This window comes from Artibeus jamaicensis, unplaced genomic scaffold (genome assembly GCF_021234435.1).
Source record: "Artibeus jamaicensis isolate MK-2021 breed Jamaican fruit bat unplaced genomic scaffold, CSHL_Jam_final contig_851, whole genome shotgun sequence".
In the NCBI taxonomy this organism is placed as follows: domain Eukaryota; kingdom Metazoa; phylum Chordata; class Mammalia; order Chiroptera; family Phyllostomidae; genus Artibeus; species Artibeus jamaicensis.
Genome location: NW_026521986.1, coordinates 15117569 through 15141124, shown reverse-complemented (window position 1 = coordinate 15141124; position 23556 = coordinate 15117569). Strand labels below are relative to the sequence as shown.

At 50.3% G+C, this 23556-nt stretch overlaps 1 protein-coding gene across 12 annotated transcripts in view; it reads right to left on the bottom strand.

Moving 5' to 3' along the window:
- Nucleotides 1-14126: 14126 nt before the first annotated feature.
- The window catches only part of ESRRB (estrogen related receptor beta), a 172645-nt gene continuing 163215 nt past the window's right edge, over nt 14127-23556 (bottom strand). For all 12 annotated transcript variants that reach the window (XM_053673351.1, XM_053673353.1, XM_053673350.1 and 9 more), the window contains 2 exons: nt 22695-22964; nt 14127-17423 (listed from right to left, as the gene is read on the bottom strand). In XM_053673351.1, the coding sequence (XP_053529326.1) occupies nt 17179-17423; nt 22695-22964 (515 nt within the window). In that variant the 3' untranslated portion in view covers nt 14127-17178. The remainder of the gene's footprint in view (nt 17424-22694; nt 22965-23556) is intronic.

Below are 23556 nucleotides of genomic sequence, written 5' to 3'. Positions count from 1 at the left end.
TAAAAGAATCTGCATTTTAACAAGATCACCAGCTGATCCCTGTGCAGGTCCCATCAGTAGTTTAAGAATCGCTGCCCTAAACCACCTCACCATAGCCTCTCTCTTCTGCTTCCTACCTTGCTGCCCCTACCTTGACCCGCCAAAAAGGGACCTTTTGTGGGGATGGATTAGGAGCTGCACCGGACTTAGCTCAAGCATCTCCTTCATGAAGTCAGGCCCCAGGAACATCTGACCAGGCCTTCTTACCTGGACCTATTTCCGTCACAGCAGACACAACAAGTAAACTAAGTATAATTGCACTCACTCACCCATGTGCCTGCCTCACCTCTCCACAGGCTCCTTGAGGTTGGAGCTGTTTGTGCTTTATTTCGTTCTGTCCCTGCAGTGCCAGTACAGTGCCTAGCGACTCACCAAAGGCCCACGATGGGACATGATGTGCCTGTATCTAATGCTCCAAAACATATGAACAACCATATATACCCATAATTTTTTTCTAATCATAAAAATTATATAGTAGGCACCCTGGCTGGTGTGGCTCAGTGGAAAGGGTTGCTGGTTTGATTCCCAGTCAGGGCACATGGCTGGGTTGTGGGCCAGGTCTCCAGTAGGGGGCTTGCAAGAGGCAACCACACATTGATGTTTCTCTCCTTCCCATTCTCTCACTCTAAAATACATAAAATCCTTTTTTTTTTTAAGTTACATAGTAGGACTTCTGCTTCTGGGAAGATGGAATTGACATACATTTCTCTGTTACTTCCACTAAGTATAACTAGAAACCCTGGTTATTACATACAAAACCTAAAAAGACTGAAGGGTGGAGGGAAGAAGGCAGGCCAGGCAGGGTGATGAAACCTGAAGAACAACATAATGACGAGTTCAGCATGTTCCCGTTTTGTTTCCTATGCACCCTGACTTGAAGCTGAAGCAGGTGACCTAGAAACACCAATAAGCACAGATTTTAGAAAGCCCATATGAATTTGGGGGTGGGAGACACACACGTTTAGTCCATAACAGCAACTCTACACCATCCATAAGAAATTCTCTTATATACTATGACAATGTAGGTAGTTTGAAAGTAAGAGGATGGAAAAATATGTCTTGCAAATAATAATCTGTAGAAAACAGAAGTGCCTATATTAATATAAAACAATTTCAGAGCAAAGAACATTGCCAGACACAAAGAGATTCATTACATCATGATGAAAAGGTCCATCCACCAAGAAGACATAACAATCCTAAATGTGTATGCGCCAAACAACAAAGCTGTGATGTATAAAAGCAAAAGCTGATAAAACTGAAGGGGGCATAGGGGAATCTATAATTATGGTTGGAGACTTCAATACCCCTCTCTCAACAATTAGCATAACTAAACAGAAAACCAAGGATGGAGAAGAACTCAACCCACAGCACACACTAACAGAATCCAATCAATATTTATAGACCATTCCACTCCGCAAAGCAGAATACGCATTCCTTTCGAGTGCTGATGGGACATATGCCAAGACAGATCCTGTTCTGGGCCATAAAGTAAATCTCAGCAAATTGAAAAGAGTTGGAACCTTTCAGAGTGTGCTATCTGACAGAAGTGGAATCAAACTAGATCAATAAAAGAAACATCTCCAACTAGTTGGAAACAAAATAATAAATTTCTACATAATCTATGGATTGCAGCAGAAAGTCCCAAGGAAAACAAAAAAATAAATAAGGTTGAATGAAAATGAACATAAAGTATATTAATATTTGTTGGTTTGTAGATAAAGCCATGCTGAGGGGGAAATTTGCAGCATAAGCATGTAATATGCTTATACCAGAAAAGAGAAAAATCTTAAAATAATATTCTAAGCTTTCACCTCAAGATCTCTAAATAAATAAATAGAAGTGAAAAAGCAAAAGCAAGGAAATAAGAAAGATAAGCACAGAAATCAGTGAAATTAAAAACAGAAAGAAAACTAAATCAATCGGAAAGAGAGTTGGTACTTTGAAAATATCAGTAAAATAGACAGCCCTCTAGCAAGACTTACAAAGTAAAACAGAGAAAAGACAAACAAGCAATATCAAGAATGAAAAAATGGATATTACTATAGATACTACAAATATCAAAAGAAAAGAAAATACTATAAACAATTCTAGACACATAATTTGACAAATTCCATGAAATGAACCCATTCCTCAAAAAAAAAACACACCAATTACCACAACTCACCCAAGAATAGCCTTATCTCTTTTGAGGAAATTAAATTTATAACTTTAAAACTTCCAAAATAGAAATCTCCAGGCCCAAATAGTTTCACTGGGAAATTCTACCAATTGTTTAAGGAAGAATTATCACCAATTCTATAGTAATTTTATAGGATCAAACTGTGGAATTGGCAAATAAACAGACACTTAAATCAATAGAACAGAATTTTTAAAAAGCAGAAATAGATGTCTCACAAATATGCCCAACCTTAATTCCACATTGCTGTGTAACCTAACATGCTCCAGGCTCTAGGGATTGGGTCCTGGACTATTATTCTGCCTGCCACAAATATATCTAAAGAAATAAAATTTTGAAACAAGAGTGAGAAACATGAGTATAAAGAACAACAAAAAGGTGGAAGTAAAACAAATGGAACTTACACAAAGGGGAAACATAATAAAGTCTTGATAGAAGAATTAAACACAAGATTAGACACAAATGAAGAGAAAAATACTAATAAAAAATAGATTAAAACATTTTCCAGAATTTAGTTCAAAGGACAAAGACATGGAAAATATGAAAGAGACATTAAAGAGGCATAAAGGGTAGAGTGAGAAGGTCTCAAAAAAGTCTAACTGCAGTCCCAGGAGGAGAGAAGGAGAATGGAAAAGAGCCAGTATTTGGAGAGGTTATGCCTGAGGATTTCCAAGAGTTGTTGAAAGACATCAGTACTAATGTCCTGGATGTCCAACAAACACTAAGTATAACACATTTAAAAAAATTCATTCCAAATACATCACAGTAAAATTATAAAACATCAAAGAAAAAAAGTTTTAAAACAGCCCAAGTAAAAGACAGATCACTTAAAACAACAACAATAACAACAACAAAACTCTCCCCCCAAATAAAAGAGTGGTTAGGCGATGGCTCACTAATCAATAGCAATAATGGAAACTAGAAGATAAAGATAGTAGTATCTTCAATAGGCCAACCAAAAATTTATACCCAGCAAAGTATCTTTTACAGTCTAAAGATTAGTAATACATTTTCATATGGATAAAGACTGGGTTTACCTCACATTAATATTTTATTAACTGCCTACTATGTGCTAGACACTCTGTAAGAACCATTACAGTCTGATAAAGTAAGCATGGTCATTCCTATGTTATATATGGAAAACTGAGCTTCAAAGAGGCCAAGAGATTTGTCCAGGCCCTTCTGATCCCAGAGTCCATACACCAAGGAGATACATCTTAGATTGACAGTGGACTTTCCAGGATTCTTCTATTTCAAAGCTGAATTCAGGGTGGAAATTTTGAACACAGGAGGCTACCTGTTTGAGGAGAGGGAGCTCCAAAATCCCAGATCTCCAGAGTTTACCACTTCCACTCAGCAAGTCTGTGCAAACAAGTGATCAGAGCTTGCGAGGAAGAACTTTCTCCCTGTGGTGATGTTCCATCTGCTGCCTTGTAGGGAGGGTTCTGAGAAGTATAGTCAGGTGTCATTCTTCTCCCTTTTCTCTCTTTTGCTTTGCCCTTTCATTCTCATCTCGCAGTCCAATATTCTGTAGCCTGGATGGTCCTTCCTTAATAGTTATATCATTTATCTTGCATGGTTGTCATGAATGCTGAGCAAACACCCAGTAGAGCTCCCCCACGATGTGCACATAGCATCAAAGTTATTCTCTACTTCTCTGTCTTGTCCCCATCCCATCAGCAACATTGGATACCATGTTCTGTAACTGGCACTGAGAATCCAGTGACAGAATGCCATCGGAATGACCATCATGGTCATTACCCAGCCAGCATCTTTTAAGTTCCAAGTGGAAGGGATAAAATTAGAGGAGGAAAAAAAACCCATAAAAAAGCAAACATGTAGCTTTTCTGTAGCACAGGAGAAAAAGAAGTTGGTTGGGGGGGTGCATGGGAAGTGGGGAAGAGAAGTGGAAATCACCATTATTCTTAATCATTACATGGTGCATTATAATAATATGATTATTGAGTGGTGTTCTAATTAGGCTTAATGAAGAGTAATGGGCATGAGAGAGGCCTGGAACATATATAGTTTTATATAGTGTATGTCCCCTCTCCCCCTGCAGGGAAGCGCAGGACCCCATATCAGGACCCCGGGGCTTGGAGGCTAGTACGTGATGCAACCTGGGCCACCTGGTGTCCAACCACAACTCCTGACATGTGTGGTTGATAGGGTTAGTGTCTGGGGAACCATGTTTATTCAGTGTGTGAAGAACAGATAGCACTTGACAGGTGAGGGATGGGGACAGGCAGAGAGACATTTTCTGAGCTGTGAGTGACATGGACTTTTACTGTGGAAAGCAAGCTGGTAGGTGGCACAGGTGTGATATTATGAGTTGTAAGCCCCTCCCTCATAGGCATGTATACCTACCTATAAAGGGTATCTCAGGATGCATATGAGCTAGGAAAGGGACAAGGCCAGATTTAGGGGGTGAATTTCCTTTGAGTTTTAAGCATCCCTAAGTCACTAACTACATAGAACACAAAAAGGAAAACTACTCATCTCTCTTTGCTGTCTGAGGGAGGGTTTGTCTACCTTCACAGTGGTAAAGTCACCATGGGCTTTACAGCTCTTGAGGCCGTGACTCGCTCATGGTTGTTCAGCTGTATTCCTAGTTACTGACATGATGGCCTTCCTTCCTCCCTTCCTCTTTCTTTCTTTCTTTCTTTCTTTCTTTCTTTCTTTCTTTCTTTCTTTCTTTCTTTCTTTCTTTCTTTCTTTCTTTCTTTCTTCCTTCCTTCCTTCCTTCCTTCCTTCCTTCCTTCCTTCCTTCCTTCCTTCTTTCCTTCCTTCCTTCTTTCCTTCTTTCCTTTTCTTCCTTCCTCCTCCCTCCCTCCCTCCCTCCCTCCCTCCCTCCCTCCCTCCTTGTTTCTGGGTGAGAGGGGGTTGGGTGGACTGGGGTTAGCATGGGCAGTAAAGTGAGCCAGAATGACAATGGAAGTATAGAATATAATTTCAATGAATTCCTCCAAGCCCTATGGGCTCTGTGGGTGTGTCAGTCTAGGTCATGCTGGTTAAAAAAAAAATCAGAAACTTGCTGTAACAAAGGCTTCTTCTCATTTATCCTGGGGACTGTACTCAATGTTGTCATCACTCCAGGACTCCGACTGATGGAGAAGCCACCATCTGCATTATTGCAGGTTTTCAAAGCAAGGGGAAAGAGAGTTCCGGCAATTAAATCCTCCAGCTTAAACATGACACTTGGTAATTCCACACATCACTCATTGACCAGAATGTATACCATGGTCCCCACCCAACCACAAGCAGGCCAGGAAATGCAATCCTACTGTGTGCCAAACAGGTATAAATACTTGGTTAATAGCACCAATGAGGTTAAGAGGCTCCACAGTCCCAAGCCTACTTGTCATGAATGTTCCCAGGCTCATGGCCATCAGCTGCTCAATTGTCAAATATTTGCTGATGGCCTATTCTCAGTGGATCCTTGGGCTGAATTTTGGGGGACAAAGATGAACATGCCATGGCCCTTGCCTTCAAAGACCTTAAGGACTTATGTGGCAGGCAGACAAGTAAATAAGCAATCATGGCTCACCATTGTAACTGCTTTGATAAGTAAACACAGGTGCTGCGGGAACATAAGACTCAGGCTGAGAAATCTGGGCTGTGGTAAAGGAGGTGATGCTTATGGAGCCTGAGGATTAAGGAGTGAGGGAGGAGCATAAAGGGAAGAGCATTTCAAGTAGAGGGAATAGAATAGGCAAAGGCCCGGAAACAAGGTGCTTTCAGAGAAAAAGAAAATATGCCCTTGTGTGTATGATATGAAATACAATTGGTAAGAGATGATGTTGGAGAGATAGGCAGAGGCCAGTTCACAAAAGGCCTTGTCTGCCATTCTAAAGACTGTGAACTTCATTCTATGGCCAAAAAACAGACCCAAAGGGGCTTGAATACATTTTCAAAACAACCTATTGGTTGTTATGTGGAAAAAAAACACTTGGAGTCACGAGACTAAAGTCAGGGAGAGCACTGAGGAAAGATATTTGTGGCCTGACCCGGATAGTAGCAATGGGATGGATGACAATAGACAGAAGTGGATAGTTTCAAGCTAATACTTATCTTATTGAAGTGGTTAACCAGTTGGACAGGCTGAGCATGGTGTGGAAGAAGGGCTAGAACTTGTGTTACACTTTGTTTTTGTGCAAGTCTGCTCTATGATGCCTGCTTTAATCATTTTCTAGGAGAAGGCAGGGCACAAAACTATCTGTCTGTGCTTCTACTTGATGGCTGTGCACTAGACACAGAGGATTCAACATGAACAAAGCGCAGCCCATGCATGGAAGAGCTCACAGTCCCCAGATAGGTTTTTCATCCGGGCTTGCTGGGGCCGGGGGCCAGCTGGAGGCAGGAGAGTGCGGGGCTCCAGACTTCTCTTGCACAGTGCTACCCAACTGCACTTATGCCTGCTCCACCTTCACAAAGTTCACCAAATCCATATCTCACTCCTAATATCTTTATTTAAGCCAATTCATTTTAAGTCTTATGTACCTACTTTAGCTTCTCCCTAAGCAAAATATATATAGACCATATATTTAGATATGTCAGTGATATTTTCTCTAATACACATTAAAATAAAACAAAGGAAAATGAAATGTAAGAAATGTCCAAGTGCCAGAAAAGATCTTGCAACCACACTTTGAGAAACACTATAAGGAAGGACTAGGCGAGTCCAAAATTGTGTTTCTTTTCAGGTCTGTTCCCTAGGGGACCGAGCAACTTGCCTTCACCATTTTTATATTCAGATCCTTTTAGCAGATGTAGCCCCTGACCTCTGTTTTTCTTCAAGTTCTTTTCTTTCCAGCTACCCAAGGGTTCAGGCATTCAGCAATACATTTGTTTCGGGTTTCTTGTGGGCAAGACTCTCTTTAGAAGCCCATGGAGGGCACCTGTGACTACTTCCTTGCTGATTTGTTAAATGCTACTAGACAGTGTTGGGTCAAGGGCAGTTGCTGAGGTTATGTGAACTGCTAATTACCTGACCCCCTCCACCTGCTCAGGCTGGGAAGCAGCATTCAGGACACAGGTGTATCTGTGTCGGCACAGGCTGGAGGAACTCACTTGGTGTAAAATGCAAAGGATCATTGATGTATACGGCATCTCTCAGGGGGATCTCCGCCTGCTGAACATATACCTTTTTCTCTCAGAAAGCAGGCAGCGAAGCTCACTCCCTGTTATCTATTAAAAGTCTCCCCAGCTGGGAGACAACTTCAACAAGTCAACCTATGTCGCCTGCAGTCACTTTCTGATACTAGATTCAGGATTCTAACAGGATCACCAAAGCCTTTAATGGCAAGCATCAGACACTGACCCTGGGGTTTTATTAGAGCAACAGTGGAGAGTTTGCAGAACTAAGGAGGAGATGGACAATCCAACGTCAGGAAGAGCAGGAATCTGGGCAGCTGTGTAGCCTGAACCACAGTGGGTCCCTTAGGGAGCTACCATCATGTGACCTGTCCCAGAGTCCAAGTGGTCAAACTCTCTGGCCCCACCCCTCACTGGGGAGGGCAGTATAATTGAAGCCTCACCAGGACTACATGGAAAGGGAACAGAGAAGGGGGTTACTATTATCACAAAGAGAGAAAGGGATTGTAGGCTTGAGAGAACATCATGTCCACTGCTGAGTTGCACAAGGAATAACAGAATGAGCAGATGGGAAGATAATGGAGTCCATTTACTCGACCCAACAACTTAGGGGTGAGGAAATCAAGATTCAGAGAGTTTAATGAACTTGCTTGGGGTCTCTGGCCCTTCTGTGGCAAAGCTGTGTCCCCAATCCAGGCAGGTTTCCTAACCCTCAAAGCAGGGCTTCTGCATGCATCTCACAGCTATCCATGGACATAGGAAGAAAATGAGCAACAGTTAAGTCTGCAGAATCGTCTCATCACCCCAGTGTTTCCATTGGCTTGTTCTTAGAGCACATTTACTTTACTATTTTATGGAGCATGATGAAGATCCACACAAGAGGGAGGAAAAATACCCACAACACAAACGGAAGCCCGCACTATCTGGTTGACCCCAGGCATAGAAGTGACCACAGGGTCAAAGGAGACCACTATTGCCCCAGAAAGGGGGCCGTGAGAAGGGCAGTTGGCTCAGGTTGACTTCCCTCCCTTTCATCAACCCAGAATACCCATCTCTCCCCAGTGTCAGAAGACACCCCAAGGAAGATGGATTGGGCTGTTGACTCTGAGCAGAAGGGGTCTGAGAGCCTATGTCTCTTCAGAGAGCAAGGCACTGCCTGCTGCCCGTGCCTCCGAGTGCGCTGGCTGCACTGCTCTCTGACAGCCTGCAGGATGTCTGGTTTCGTTCCCAGCGCTGTCGTCATTCATCATCCTCTTGTAGAAGCTGGCACCCTCCTCCTGTTCCCCTTCCTTCCCACTCTCTCCCAACCCCCACCTCCACCCCAGCCTCCACATCCTGCCTGTCCCCACCCCTGCCACTGAGGGGAGCCCTCTCATATTTTCCCTAGAGGAGACTCTCCCATATTGGTTCCCAGAACCCCAGGGGACACCCCAATTGAATGAAACATTTGCTGGAAAAGTCCTCAACAAGGTAATGTGCTTGGGGCTTTGGGTGTTAAAACATAAGACAAGTTCCTGCCTTTCCCAGACTCTCCCAATGTGTGGCTTTTCTGCCTCTCTCTCTGAGCGTGCCTGTGCTAGTAGGACTTCCCCAGTGCTAGTGGGGTACGGGGTGGGGCAGAGGATGGGAGACAGAGGGCAGGGTCAGACAGTGGGTGGTGAGGGTGACGATGAGAACATCAAACATCTGGAGACAAAAAATGAGAACGCAGAGAAAGAGATGAAGTCATCGCTGGCAGAGAAGCCATCATATCTGAGCTGGTTCGAAGGTGAAAGGGGAGGAGCCAATGAGCCAGGAAGGTTGAAGGTATAGGAGGGAGGAAATAGTTGCTGAAGCAAAGGCCTAAAGGGGGCTGGCGGGGCAGTCAAGATGGGGAAGTCTGGCCGTGGAGGGAAGTCAGAATGTCTCTAATTTCAAGAACAGTGGAAAGGAAAACAGGACTCAGCACCTATGCAGGGAAACTTGGTGATAAAAGGAAGCTGTGCTGGCTCCATCTTTCTAGAGAATGAGGAGGCAAAGTCACCTGCTGCAGGCTGGAACTGGCTTGGGACCTCAAGAATACTGGAATTTGGAATCTCCACCAAGGGTAAAAGAAGGGCATACATTAAAATATAAAATTCCTGAGAAATAAAGAGCTTTCTAGCATTAAGGCCCCTGCTGAGAGTCAGCCTCACCCCAGGACCTTTGCATATGCTGGTTCCTCTATTTGCACGGTTAGCATTTTCCCATCTTTTAGACCATGGCTTACATGTCACTTCTTCAGGGTGGCTCTCCCCAGCAATCCCTGCTGAAGTAGGTTCCGTCCACATCTCATGAGTCCCCATCTCAGCTTCTTTACTCCTCACATTTGCAATTATTTTATTAGCTGCTTCTTTTTTTAAAAATCTGTCTAACCCAACTAGTGTGTAAGCCCCAGGGGATCAGGGACCACACCTGTCCTGTCAGACACACAGCAGGAGCTCGACACGCACCTGCTGAGTACAGGAATGAGTGAGGAAGAACGTGCGTCTGCAGTGCAGCGAACAGCCAGGCTGGGCCGTCATGCCCAGGGTGGAGGATCGCAGACTGAGGTGGAGTTCTCGGTGCAAGAGGTTTGCTGTGGTGGGAGGTAGGGAGTGACCTGGGAAAAATAAAGGGAGGGCAGCAAAATCTCCACGTGTGGCCCAGAGGCGGAGCTGGGATGGAGGTGGGGTGGGTAAAACTGAGAGGAAGGCAGAGGCGGGCTCATCCCCAGTGCAGTGACTGGCTGTGAGCAGAAAAAGTATGGACTGTCTGGGCCGCCAGGTTTACCAAATGAAAATAAGGACACCCAGTTAAGTTTGAATGTCGGGGGAAAAAAAGGAATAACCCCAAGCAGTATTTGGGACACACTTACACTCAACATTATTCCTTGTTTATCTGACATTCAAATTTAGCTGGGCATCTTGGATTTTATCAAGAAATCCTACCAGGACGTTACATTTTTGTCACTGACAAAAGGTATCCTGGCCCAGTCTGGGACACCAGGTGGAGGGCTATGGTTTGGTGATTGACTGAAGTATCTGTTGGAGGGCTTGAGTTGAAGAGCCCCAGCCCACCCCAACCAGGCATTCAATTCCGCAAGTTTCCCTGGGGCAGCGTTTGGGCAAGGGACATTCTACTGCTCCCCAGAAGGATTTAATTCACTGTCCCTGAGCCAGACGGCAGCAGGCTCCTGTTTAGCTAGAGCTCTGACCTTCAGTGGTCTGCTGCAGCCCTTACTACCCCACAGCCCCATCCGAGCGCAGCCCTGGGAAGGTGGTGGTGCCGGTGGCTGAGCTCATCCCTGCCACTGGCACGAATGTGGACCCAACAACCCAACCCCAGGGCCGGGCTCCCCCCGCCTGCCCTGTCAGGTCCCTCTCCTGGGTGGTGAGCTATCACCACCCCTGCCCGGTCCCTTGGCCTGCCATCACCACACACACTGGATCAGGGAGATCCGAGTGACTTACAGGGGCTGCTCTTCCCCTGGGTCGGCATTTGCATAGGGTGATGGATGCTGAGATGTCATCTAAACACATCTGCACTTTGCATTTTAAACAAAGCAATTTCCAGAGGAAGCTGGGGGAGCTTTTTCTCCTCACAGAACGTTTCCTCTGAGTCGAATCCTCTTTCTTTTTGGCACTTCCCACCACATCTGTCCCAGATCCCTCTTCTCAGCTGGCCTCCTGCTCACTCCCCACCCCACCCTGCCTCCATGGTAGTCACTCCAGGTTTGACCAGGGCCAGGCAGGCCTTCTGTGCCTGACATGGGTGCCCCTCCCCATGAGCACCCGTCAGGAGACCTGTGGCTAGGAGAGGAGGTTAACCAAAATCAGCCACCTAAGAGACGTGGTTGGAGGGACCCAAAATGCCTGCTTTGGATATACCTGTCCCCTCCCCCTCCCAATACATGAGCCCAGGATACCCCTTAGATCCTCCATGCTTTGTCAGGGGACATAGGATTTCTTCTGACCTCTGACCTCTGATAATATACAGTGGAGAATTTCCTCTTAATGAGTCTAAGACTTCCCCACCAGGGACCTTAGGAATGTGATAAAAATGTCACCATAACATCGACCCATAATGTTAGGATGATTTATTTTCTGCAAAGATAAGCAGGAAGCGGTAAAGGTGGCAGTTCCTGGAATTTTGCTCCCACTAATGTGGCCTGAGGGCCAGTAGCATCGTCCCAGCTCAGTAACTGACAAGGGGCATGACTTTGGTTCAAGTTGCTTAGCCACCAAACTGGCACAGCGGCACCCCTCCCGAGACGCACGTCAACAGTGGGACACTGCGGCGTTTGTTCACACTCCCTTCTTCTCCCCCTGTCCAGCTGGATGGGCCACAAGTTGGCCTGGCAGGGCGGGAGCAGACATCTGTGGCTGGGGGTGGCTCCCGTGAGGCTGTGTGGTTCTGTGCAGTGGGAGGTGGGTGCAGAAAGGACTAAACTTTGTTGAGTGCCTACTATGTGTCTGGGCCTTTGGATGGCCAATCTGAAACATGGCACGGCAGTTAAAAGACTGGAATTGGACGCCTATAGATGTGAACTCCAACCTGGGCTCTGTGACCTTAAGCAAGTTGATTAACCTTTCTGAGCTTTAGCCTTCCATGAAGCAAAGGCAGTAGCGTTTACATCAAACACTCAGTGTGAGGAATGAATGGGACAGTGTGTGAAATGTCTAGGGCGTAGCTGGCAGCCCCCTGTTATAACCTGTTAGCATCTTTTCATGGCCTGGTTGGTGGCCTGGTGACGGTGGGGAAGGAGGAGCCTGGCCCTGTGAGGGCCGAGCAGGGGTTTCTGAGCCTTGGCCAGTCTGAATCCATGGCTCATGCCGCTCCCTAGTAGCAGATCCATGGAGGACAGAAAGCTTGACCCACCGTCCCCAGGTGGGAGAGACAGATCTGACCGCATCCCTCCCCTGCTTCAAACTCTGCCAGGGCTTCCCACATGTTCTGGGATTGAGAGCAATGTCCTCATCAAGCGGACCAAGCCCTGTGCCATTGGGCCCCTCTGCTTTCCAGCCTCCTCCTCCCCTTTGTCACCAACCAACCAATCAGCAGTCCTTTTCTAGTTTCTTGAGCAAGCCTGGAGCACACCGGCCTCCTGGTCTCTCCCTCTCTCTGTTCCCCACAGCCCTTCCCTCCCCCGCCACGGGTCTCAGCCTCCACCTGCATCCACAGGGTGGTTTTCTCGCACAGCCCTGCCCCACCTGAAGGCCAGATTGGTGCCTTTGTTGCACACCCCCAGATGCCTCTGAAAGTCTATTTAAGATGTGCTCATAAATTGCCAGTTTGATGTCTATCTTTTCTGCTCAGCTGGGAGTGCCCGCCATGCCCCCAAATCTAGCCACGTGCCAGGTGAGGAATGAGAGAGTAAAGAGTGGGCCCGAATGACTGGGTTCAGTCGGAAAAGCAAGGGCTAAGGAGACAGAGCACACCCTGGATCAGATTTGCCTTTCTGGGTGTTTGCTGAAATGAGAGTTAAAGCCACAGCCAGCCGAGGCTGGAGGTGAACTCCTGGAAGGGCATGTCCTGGCTCTGTGAAACCACAGTCCTTCTGCACGACGAAGCCTCAGGCAAGGGAAGGGGCAGCTGTCTGGGGTTCCAGGTGGTGTCTGTTCTTTGGGGGCAAAGTGAATTTGGGACAGAGGCAACATGAAATACATACACGGGGTGGTGAGGGTTCGTCCACCACCCCCATGCCACAGCCTTCGCTAAAGAGACTTGGTTCACAGGATCGGCTTCTGGCTCTTCAGCTTGTGCAGAAAAATGGAAAGAGGCTGAGAGGCTGAGCTGATCTGGGTAACAACGAGCTGGATCCTGGTGAGGAGGGCCGAGAAGGGGTGCCCATGGAGGCTGCATTGGGGAGAGTTGGGGGCGGTGCGGAGGTGCTGAGAGAGAGGTTTTCAAGAGCTGCTGCTATGTGGGAGAGAGGGAGGAAGCAAGAGGTTTCTGATGAAGCCCGGCTGTGCATTAATAATGTAACACCCTGCTGGTGATATCGACAATGTGCAGGGCGAGGGCTTGGGTCACTTTTAGTCCTTCTGTGCTTTGCTGGACTGTTATTTCTTTGGAAGTGAGTGTCTGGGCATTGAATGTGAAATCAGGGCTTTCTCGGGGGCATGTATTTAATGAGGGGCCTTGTGAACAGGGGCAGGCTGGCCCCTCCTTCATGTTGGCCCCTGTCTTAGCCTCGTTCCAAGCTTGATCGCAGGGGATTGTCATGTCTGTCAGTGGGAGGAGGGGATGGGAGGCTCTGGCTGTCCCTCTTCTCCATAGGGGAGGTGGGAGAGACTCTTCAGTGCCCAAGTGAGAACCCCAGGGCCTTAGCTTTGCCTTGTGACAGCTGCCGAAGGGATCTTTGCACAGATGGACTGGGCATTTGGGCCGGTAAGGGAGGGGTGTCTGCAGAAGTGAGACCAATTTCCTGGAAAAAGTCAGTAGGAAAAAGTCCTCTACAGACCAGTCCCCGCATCTCTGGTAAAAAAAGAAGGCAGGCTTCCGGCCGCCAGACACTGGAGTTGGAATGGCTAATGAAGTGCTTTAGGTTCCCATACATTTGATGTTCCACGTCCATGACAGTAATGAAGAGAACAGAGTGCCTCACCACTACTGTTCCAAGTACAAAAGGCAGGACTGGGTTTCTCAGACCAGGATCCTACTTCTCCATTTGCATTTCTGAGTGTTGCTGCTGAGCGCGCTTGAATGCCCAGGGAACTGGGGCCGGGCTGGCTCCCCCCACGGCCTCTCCCAGCGTGGGCCTGAGACCAGGGGGCAGCCAGCCTGAGAGAGAATGTGTGAAGAAATTCTCCGACAGGCCGTTTCTTATTTATTAGATTCCAGATACACGGGAGCAGGACCAGAGAATCCTCGGGTGGTACGTTTACATGGAGGTCTCTGGGAGACACAAACAGAGGAAGAAATCCGTACAGGTGGGTGATGCAATGAGGGGCTGCCATTTTTAAAAATATATACATTTAAGAAGCCATTCCAGCCACATTACCATTATTAGAAAATAAAACAATCTTTCCACATAGTGCTTTTCTTTGGTGCTGTTCCGTGGGCAGGGCCCCCTGTCTTCCTGCTATAGGTGGGCCACCCCTCCCCCAGGCTGCCCCTGCCCCCTGCCCTGGCACTTCTTCCATCTGCACGGGGAGGGGAGCGGCTGGAGGGGAGGGTGGCCCCCGACACTCGGGTGCATGCAGATTCCTGCTCCTCTAAGCCCTCGTCATGGCCACCCACCCCGCACCCCACTCTGGTTTTGAGAGCCTCCTACTGGGCTCTTCCCTTGTGCCCTGGGAGGCAGCCGAGGTTTCCTGTGCACAAAACCTGGGCGCCTCTTTTCAAGGTTCAAGTGTGGCAAAACCAGTCTGGAAGCTTTAGCAAGGGTGGGGACATGGGGACCAAACAAAACCCAGCCACAACCACCTTCTCCACGGTCGTATTTGTACTTTATTTCTTGGTTCATTTCAGTAACCTGTATCATGAGAATACAACTGAGAAGGGCTATTTCCGCTTTACAGATTTTCCAGGAACAGCAGATTTGAGGGTAAAACTTGAGTTCTCTCCTGTTTTTTAGGGGGGATGGGGTATCCTAACCTCTCCTTACTTCACCATCCCCCACACTGAGCCAGGGCCACCCTCCTCCCAGGGAGGCCCCGCAGCTGGAGAGGCTTCCAAGGCGTTGGCCCCTACACAGGCTCTCCGACCATCTGTGGCTCCCACACGGGCTCAGACCTCTCCCACCGAGTGCCATTCCCGTTGTTACAGATACACTTCCTGTTGCTCTAGGAGCCTTTTTAAGAGTCGAAGCATCAGCAGCATCCACCTTATTGGCACCAAGCTCTCAGGCCCTCCCCCTCCGTGCCTGCTGCTAGAAAGGGACCCTGACGCCGGGTGCAGCAAGGCACAGCTGCCTGGTGTACAGAACACCTGCCCGCTCCAGGCCAGCGTCTCACCGGCAGCCAGAGAGGCTTTTCTTGGAAAAGATGGACTGCAAATGCCAGCGGACACAAGCCCTGCCACGTGGTCCTCATGCTTCAGCAGAAAGTGACACTGCACCGAGCGGGGCGCCCAGGTATGAGACGCCACCCCCTCCCCACCACCTGCAGCAGGCAGCCCGGGGAGAGGCAGGCCTCGGGTTCTCTCACCGAGAGTTCTCCGGTTCAGACCCTGGGCTCAACCACTCACGGTTAGGTTGGATTTGGGCTTTGTCCCAGTTCCTTGATGCTGAGGAGGTGCCCTCCCAGACCAAGGATAATGGGGACCCACACAGAGCTAGGGATGGAGCATCCTGGATCGATCATAATTCCAATGCTATTTCAGTCACTATCAAGTGACTGTGGCCTTGGCTTCCCCAGAGCCAAAGGGGAGGGGGCACACATCACTGGGACCCTTGCTATTTCCTATGTGAGGACATCAGCCAGCCACTCTGCAGCTGCTGGTGTCTGTCTGGAGAGACAGGGAGGCGGAGCCAGCAACAGCTACCAGCCTTGGAAAGCCCAGGAGGCTGTGGAAGAGGGCCCCTGGCCCCCTGGTGTCCTGGTGAGGGTGGTGGGGATCTGCCTACCTCTCCAGGTGATGGGAGGTTGGGTTAGAAAGGGTGTGCATATATCCCAGGCGAAAAATGTCCCAGGTGGGGTGGCTCTGATGCTTGCTCTAGAAATTGGCTGCTGGGAAGGGCATCTTCCATTCTTGGGAGAGCCTCTAAGTTGCCCTAGGCCACCTGTGCGAACCATGCAGGGAGGGTTGTCCAGGTGTCCGCTGCTCGTGGAAGCAGGAAGGGTCAGAGAGGCCGGCGGCCTCCACTGAGCTCCCCGTCTTCAGGCTTCCCCTGTCTGCTCATCTGCTTCTGGGCTTTTCTGTGCTCAGCAGAGATTGGTTTGGGCCTCCCCTCACTCTGCCCAGATCCTCCCAGCCTGGAATCCTAGTGCCCAGGTGCCCCAGACGGGGCCAGGGCCCTCCAGATCCTCCACTTCGCACAGACCACATGCTCTGGACCTGACCCGAAGGCTGGCAGAAGGAGGGGAGAACACGGGGAAAGGGGGGCGTCGGGGAGCTCCTCTGTGGGCGAGCACTACTCTAGCTACAGCCCCTGGCCACAGCGGCTGGCAGAAGCACAGTCTGAGTGAGCTCTGAGGGAGGGGCAGGAAGTAGCAGGGGGTCTCTTGGGGGTGAAGAGGAAGAGGAGGACAGGCAGATGGGGGGCACTGAGCGCTGGGGTGCCCATGAAAATGTGCGAGCTCTTGCAGCTACTCTCCTGATGGTGAGCCCCCCAGGAGCTGGGTGTGTGCGGAGCTGAGGCAAAGTGTGGAAGGTGGGGCCGGCGGGACTGTCGAAGGCACAGGGCCTCTTGAGGGACCACGGGAACCACAGAGTAGGCGGGGCTTCTGGGAGGGAGCACCTGCCCTCTGCGAAGGAACACTGCCAGGTGGTACCCAACCTGAGTGTGCCTGAGTTCTGGGCCCTAGCCAGGCCAGGGGTGGGGGAGGTTGGTGGGGGTAGGGCCGGGAACTATTCGAGCTGCCTCTTGGTGGTCTGGTGGGGAGAGGGGGCCCTTCCTCAGTGGTCTCCAGTCTCAGGGAAGTCAGCTCTGGTCCAGGCATCAGCACTGCCCATGGGGAAGGAAAAACATACCAAAGAAAAAGCCAGTTTCAGATGAGCCCCACGCCCCGCCCCCCATCCCCGTTCCCCTGCCTCACAGCACCCAGGACTCTGCACACAGCCTGGAGGCAAGAAGCCCCTTCTTCTGAGGCTGCCCATGGCCATGACACAGGGCTGGAAGGGCGAGGCTGGTGGCTGTGGAGGTCTCTGCATTGGGCCATCCATTTGTCTGTCCACAGGTGGGAGTCTGTCTGTGTCCTAGGCCGTCAGACCTTGGCCTCCAGCATCTCCAGGAAGAGTTTGTGCATGGGCACCTTTCCCTGCAGTTTGATGCTGTAGAAGTGCTGCACAGCCTTGGCGGCCGTCTGCCTCAGCAGGGGCAGCGTCAGCAGCAGCTGGCCCGTCCTCCGTGGCTCTGCATGGCGCTGGCTCAGCTCGTAGTCCTGCAGCGCCTCGTGCAGCAGGTCCTGCAGCTTCTGGACTGCCTCCAGGTCTTCGATGTACATGGAATCTGCGGGCACAAGGGTGAGCATCAGGGGCCCTGGGTGGAGAGCAGTGCCATGGGGCTGGGGGCCGCCAGGGTCCTTGGCTCTGCTTCGGAGCTGTCCAAGTCCCCACTTTAGAGAGAGAGAAACCAAGGCTCAGAGAGCTCGGGCTGCCAGTCTGAGGTCACAGAGGCCAATGGCAGAGCTGGGGGGTTAGACCCAGGGAGTGAGAGATCTCTATCTATGGAGGACATTTCTTGAGAAACTGCCAAGAGACAGAAGTGGAAACCCTGAAGGGTTTGAACATGAGCAGACCTGTAAGTGCCCTGCAGGTACTGCATGGGCTCTGGAGCCAGACTGGTGGGGGTGGCATCCTGCATCTCTCACTTGCTATTAGGCAAGTTATTTAACTTCCCTGTGCCCCATCTCCATCTTTTGTGAAATGAGATAATAGCCATACCTATCTCAAGAGTTTAAATGAATTAATACAGATCAAGGGCTTAAAACAGTACAAAGTAAATGCCCAGTGGTATCACCACCATAACTAGCATCATCAGTATCACCACCACCACTACCATCATCATCACCACTACCATCTCCATCACCATCATTACCACCACCACCATCAATACCACTACCACCATCATCATTACCACTACTGCCACTACCGCCACCATCATCTCCATCACCACATCACCACCACCATCATCACCATCACCACTACCACCACCACCACCACCATTACAACCATTACCACCACCACCATCACCACCACCATCACCACCATCACCACCACCATCACCATCATCACTACTATTGCTGCTGCTGCCAGGCACCGGCTCAGGCCTTCACTGCAATCGCTAGCCCCACAAAATGCTGGCTAGAGAATACAGACACAGATCCAGAGGGAGGCTATGTGTCTGGGTGCCCCATGGTGGGGAACACAGGGGGGTACTGAGACAGCATGGCTGGACACATGGACACACGGCTGGATACAGTGATGAAGGTAGCTCTTGGCAGGGACCCTTGTGATCTAAAATCCTGGGGAGATCTTTGGACTCAGACCATGGATTAGGGGTTTAAACGCAATTTACCAAAATCTTCGCAGGGCAGGAGGTGCCGACAGCTGGGTTACAGTTGGGTCTGAGCTGAAGCAAAGGGAATCTCCTGGAACCCATTCCCTGGCCTCGGGGAGGATGACCATTCCCCAAAGTGCCACCTGGACTGCAGTGTCCAGTGCCTGCCAAAGGTCGGGGGCGGACACATGTGAGTCAAGTCAGCTTGAAGCTCTGAGTGGGTCTCCAAGGAAGACTGGGCAAGTGTCCCAAATCACTCAAAAGAGCAGAGAAGTTGGGTTGGTTTAGATACCAGACCGCCAAGGGCAGCTGCACCAATGACCATCCCTGACCTCCTGGGTCCACTCTCTGCTTGTGCCTTCAAGAGCCCTGCCCCTTTCTCTTGGGAGGACAGCAGTAGGACGAGGCAGATGAGACTCTGGAGTCTCAGCTGCTGAGTGCCTTTGGCCACGTTACCTGGGCTCTCGGTCTTCGAAATGGAGCACGTGGGAGTGCGCAGCTCAGAGTGGAGGTGAGGGTTGAATGAAAGAGCACAGGCAGGAAGCAGGCACCTAATGAGCATTATCATTCCCATGTTGAGAGGACTCCCACTGGGGGGTGAGAACCCTTGCAGGGCTGGGATGTTACTCTCCCCAACTCAGGACCCCTCCCTGCGATTCGGCTCCTGGTTGCCGAGGTAGCAAGAACTCCTTCTTTGCCAGTTGCAGGGAGGCCTGGCTCCATTCCTACTCTCCAAACTGTTCACAGAGTGTGAATGTAAGATGTGCCTGTAAGGTGCCTGGCCACCCAGACTCCCTGCCTCCTGCCAGCTTCTTCTCCCCAGCCCCCCACCCTCCCCAAGGAGGCTGAAATTGGCAGCTGCTTTCGACCAAAAATGAAATAAAATAACATTGCAAGATTAATTTCTTTGCAATCCATCAGCGTGCGTCTGTATCGATGGCATTGATAAACTGTTAATTACAAAATCAATGGCTATGATTTTTTTTCTGCTGTCAGGGAGCCTTGGAGAGGCACAGGGGTGAAAGTCGGCCGGCAGACTCCCTGGGGGGCAGGCTGTGGGGCCGCAGCCCATCTCAGATGTGATTGTTAGCCCCCTGAACCGCATCTGAGTGGGCCCGGCCCGTCCTCTCAGCCTCAGCGGTGGTACTCACTGGGGCAGCCACCAGACCCACGGCAATGATCCTGGGCTCCTAACACGCTCTGTCTGCCTGGGTGACTTTTCTACCTTACTGCTGGGGACAGGGGCCCCTGCCCTATCTTCCATGGTTTCCTATGCTGGCCCCATTACAATCCCTTCCCAGCCCGGGAGCCTCTAGGACCCCACACTGCTGTTCTAGCCTAACCCCAAACAGGCCTGTCCTTTCCCCGCTTCTGCCTGCCGCCGGCTGTTCCACTGTGCAGCCCAGGCCTCGAGCATCACAAACTCCTCTGCCCTGAGCTACTTGAACCTGCAGGTGAGAGGCAGGATGGCTTGGAAGAGGCCACCAGGGCAAAAGTCCAGACTCCTAGAACTTATCTCACACAACCAAGCATGTTTTTTAGGCCAAGCTTGGTGCTAGAGGAAGGCCCTGATAGGCTCACGTCACCAAGCCACCATCGGTCTCCAGGTGACGTGGTGCCTATCCGTGAGTGTATGTGTATATTAGTACACGTGTGCATGTGTGAGTATCTGTGTGTGTTCATGCTTGTCTATACGTCTGTATGTGTCCGTATGTGCTGAGACCAAGGCAAGGGCAGCTGGCCTGGCTGAAGAGCCTTCTGAACAGCGCTGAGGGGGGATGAAGGTGACAGTGGAGTGGCTTCCCTTCCTTCACTCTCTGCTCCCAGCGGGGTGAGCTTGAGCTCAGGGTCTGGTGTGAAGAGGTCGGGGAACCCAGAATCGAGCACGGGCCCCCCGAGGCTGCCAGTCTTGCTGTCTCACCTGGCCACCCGGGGTCCTCAGCTTTCACTGGGTCCCCCTTCCTGTCACGTCCCTCCAAACTGCCGGCCCCTCTGCAATGCCGCTTCAGGTGCTGTCCTCTGAAGAGGCGAGCAGAGGGGATTGTGAGGGTCGTGCAGCTGCTCCGTGTGGTGTGTCACGATGGAGCACTGTCGTCACACATCTGCCAAAACCTCTAGAGGCGTACGCCGCACAGAGTAAAAGCCCTGATGGCAACTATGGACTGTTGTTAATAATAACGTATCAATATTGGCTCATTCATCGCAGCAAATTACCACACGGATGCAAGACGGTCCTCACAGGAGAGGCTGCACAGGGGAGGCTGCACGGGGGTGGAGCGGTGCGTGGAGCTCTAGGTGCCGCCTGCTCACTCCGTCCATCTCAAACTGCACTAAAAGCCCCAACAGCACGGGCGTTCTCCAACAAAACGCGCATTGCATTGTGGGCATCTCAGGGTATAAATACGTCATCTCTATGGAAGTGTGCAACATGTTAGTTATTATTTTGCAGTAGTTCATTACTAAATGCTTCCCCAGAAGCAGGAACTGAGACAGGGGTTTGGCCATGGGGTTTGTAGAGGGCATGCTTTCAGGAGAACAGAAGAGAGGGGGACAGGACCGGGCAAGGGTGGGAGCCTGCAAAGTAAGGATGCAGCCTTGCCTTCCAGCTGACCCCTCCCTGCCAGGAATTCTGCCCTTTGCTCCCCTGTGCAGGTCCACCATGGGCCAAAGGTGCCAGGGGGTGGGTGGGGCAGGTAACCTCCTGGCCAGGCAAGTGATGGGGTCTCTGGTGTAGGGGGCAACTGTGAGCTCTCAGCTGCAAAAGTCAGCAGCTGGGGCTCAGGAGCACTGACCCAGGAAAGGGGATCTGATGGGCACCAGCAGCACCTCTGTGTGCTCTATGAAGCCCTTTGTTAGAGGGACCAACCGACTCGGTGAGCCAGGGACCAAGGTTTCCTGGGATATGGGACTTTCAGGAAAAGTGCAGCAGTATCAAGCACACTAGCTGGCTGCTCCATTTGTACAGCCTCCACCTGGGAGCCAGCCCCCCCTCTTCCGCGTGCTGGTAACACTTTGTTTCCTCCAATACTAATAATAATGATAATAACAAATATTTATGGAACATTTCCTCTCAGCCAGGCACTGGCTAAGCGCTTTGTCTTCAGTTGATCATTTGGTACAAAAGCGCTCAGAGGAGGTACTGGGATAGCCCCATGTCACATACAAGGACAGAGCTATGGAACATGGTTGCATTGTCCAAGGTCACACTGCTACCATGGATCAGAGCTAGAATTTGAACTTGAGTCGATCTGACTCAGACTTGAACAGTTAGGTCAATGTGCCGTCTTGCAGCAGAACCTGTGTGGGTGTGTGTGTGCGCACGCTGACACTGTCTTTGGGACAAGAACCGTGCCTGTCTCTTCCTAGTGCGTCCCAGCAGGGAACCCTGCATATGGCGGACACCAAGTGCAGACACAGATTAGATTAGATTTAGGCTCATTCCCCTATGTCAGCCCCTCTCCCAGAAGCTGCTGGGAGTTAAAGAAATGGAGCAAGGCCTCCTTCTGAATGCCAGACCCTAAGCAACTCAGTGAGGAAGGTATTCTGTCTTGGGCCTGTGCAATTTGGTTGTGAGATTCAAGGAACAGGCATAAACCCAGGGTAATTTTGGAATCACGCAACCTTGGTTTCACTCCTCAGTCTGTGTGGCCCTGGACAACTCGCTTCATCTTTCTAAGCCTCAGTTTCCACATCTGTAACATGGGTTTAAAATGGTAAGAACTTTGCTCCTAGCATAGCTGTGAGCATGAAATAACTTCACAGCTAAATTTATTTAACAGGTTGAGTACTTATTATGGGCCAGGAATGTTGTCAGCGCAATATAATTCTATACAAACAAACACCTTCCATAGTCTTGTGGGGTAGGGAACTGCTTATTGTCCCCATTTAACTGATGAAGAAACTGAGGCACAGAGTGAAGCCACCTGCCCGAGTGAAAGAAAAAGGATTTGACTCTCAGGAACCAGCTCTGAAATTTGGGTCCTTAACCAGTGTGCCGGCCTGGGGATCAAGGGCCCAGCAGGGCACCCTGCAACTAGGGGCTTAGGAAATGCTCACCCCAAGCTGACCTTCATCACCGTCCTTATAACCCCAGGCCCCGTCTTGTACAATCTTTGGTGACAAGAAGCTCCGGTATCTTCACACCGTCCCACTGATAGGCTGAGTAGATGTCTCAAAGCCCCCCTCACCTCCCCAGACACACAGGTCCCAGGCCCCTATTACCTGAGTTGGCCAGGGCCAGGGCCTTGAGCGTCACAAACTCCTCCTTCTCCACCTTGAGCTTCTTGTACCTGCGCACCAGCTGCAGGATGGCCCGGTAGAGCTCCAGAAGCCCCGTGAGGCGGGAGTGCTCCTCGTCCATGATGTAGTCCTCCGCGTACACCAGCTTGTCGTCATAGGGCAGGGAGCGGTACACGATGCCCAGGATGAGGATCTCCATCCACGCGCTCTGCAGCAGGCTCATCTGGTCCCCTAGAGAGAGGCTGGAGAAGCCTGTGGGAAGAGGGGCGAGGAGGGCAGCCAGGGCCACATGGTGGGCCAGGGCTCCTCCTGGGGCCAGCTGGAGGGCAGGATGAGTATGGGGGTGTCCAGGCACCTCCAGACCCTGCCTGTGCCCCCCGCACCTTCGGGACTCATTGTCCCTCCCTTGGAGAATGAGTCGGATGTGGATTTCATGGGAAAGACTGACCTAATGAAAGCTCAGTCAATGTGGACGCTTGTTATCACCATTATTACTGTTAGTTCTCTGGTGCTTTTCAAAGTTCTGGAGAAGCTGTTTGACTTGTTATTATCATTATCACTGTTCTCTGGTATTTTTTGAAAGTCTGGCGAGGCTTTGTGATTAGTTTAATGCATTCGTAATTTAAGGAGTCATTGAATTCATAGTAGAATTAGGAGGGGGCAGTCCAGGTCCCCTCCAGTATGGGGAGTTTCCAGGCTCCCCCCTTAAAAGCCAGGGGAGGTTCTGGTGTTTTAGAGTGATGCTTGATCCTGGGTGCAGAGTCTCAGCTGTGCAGAGACCCAGGGGCCCAACCAGGAACGAGGACTCAGCTGTTCCTGGCCAGTGACCTCCTGTGGCCACAGC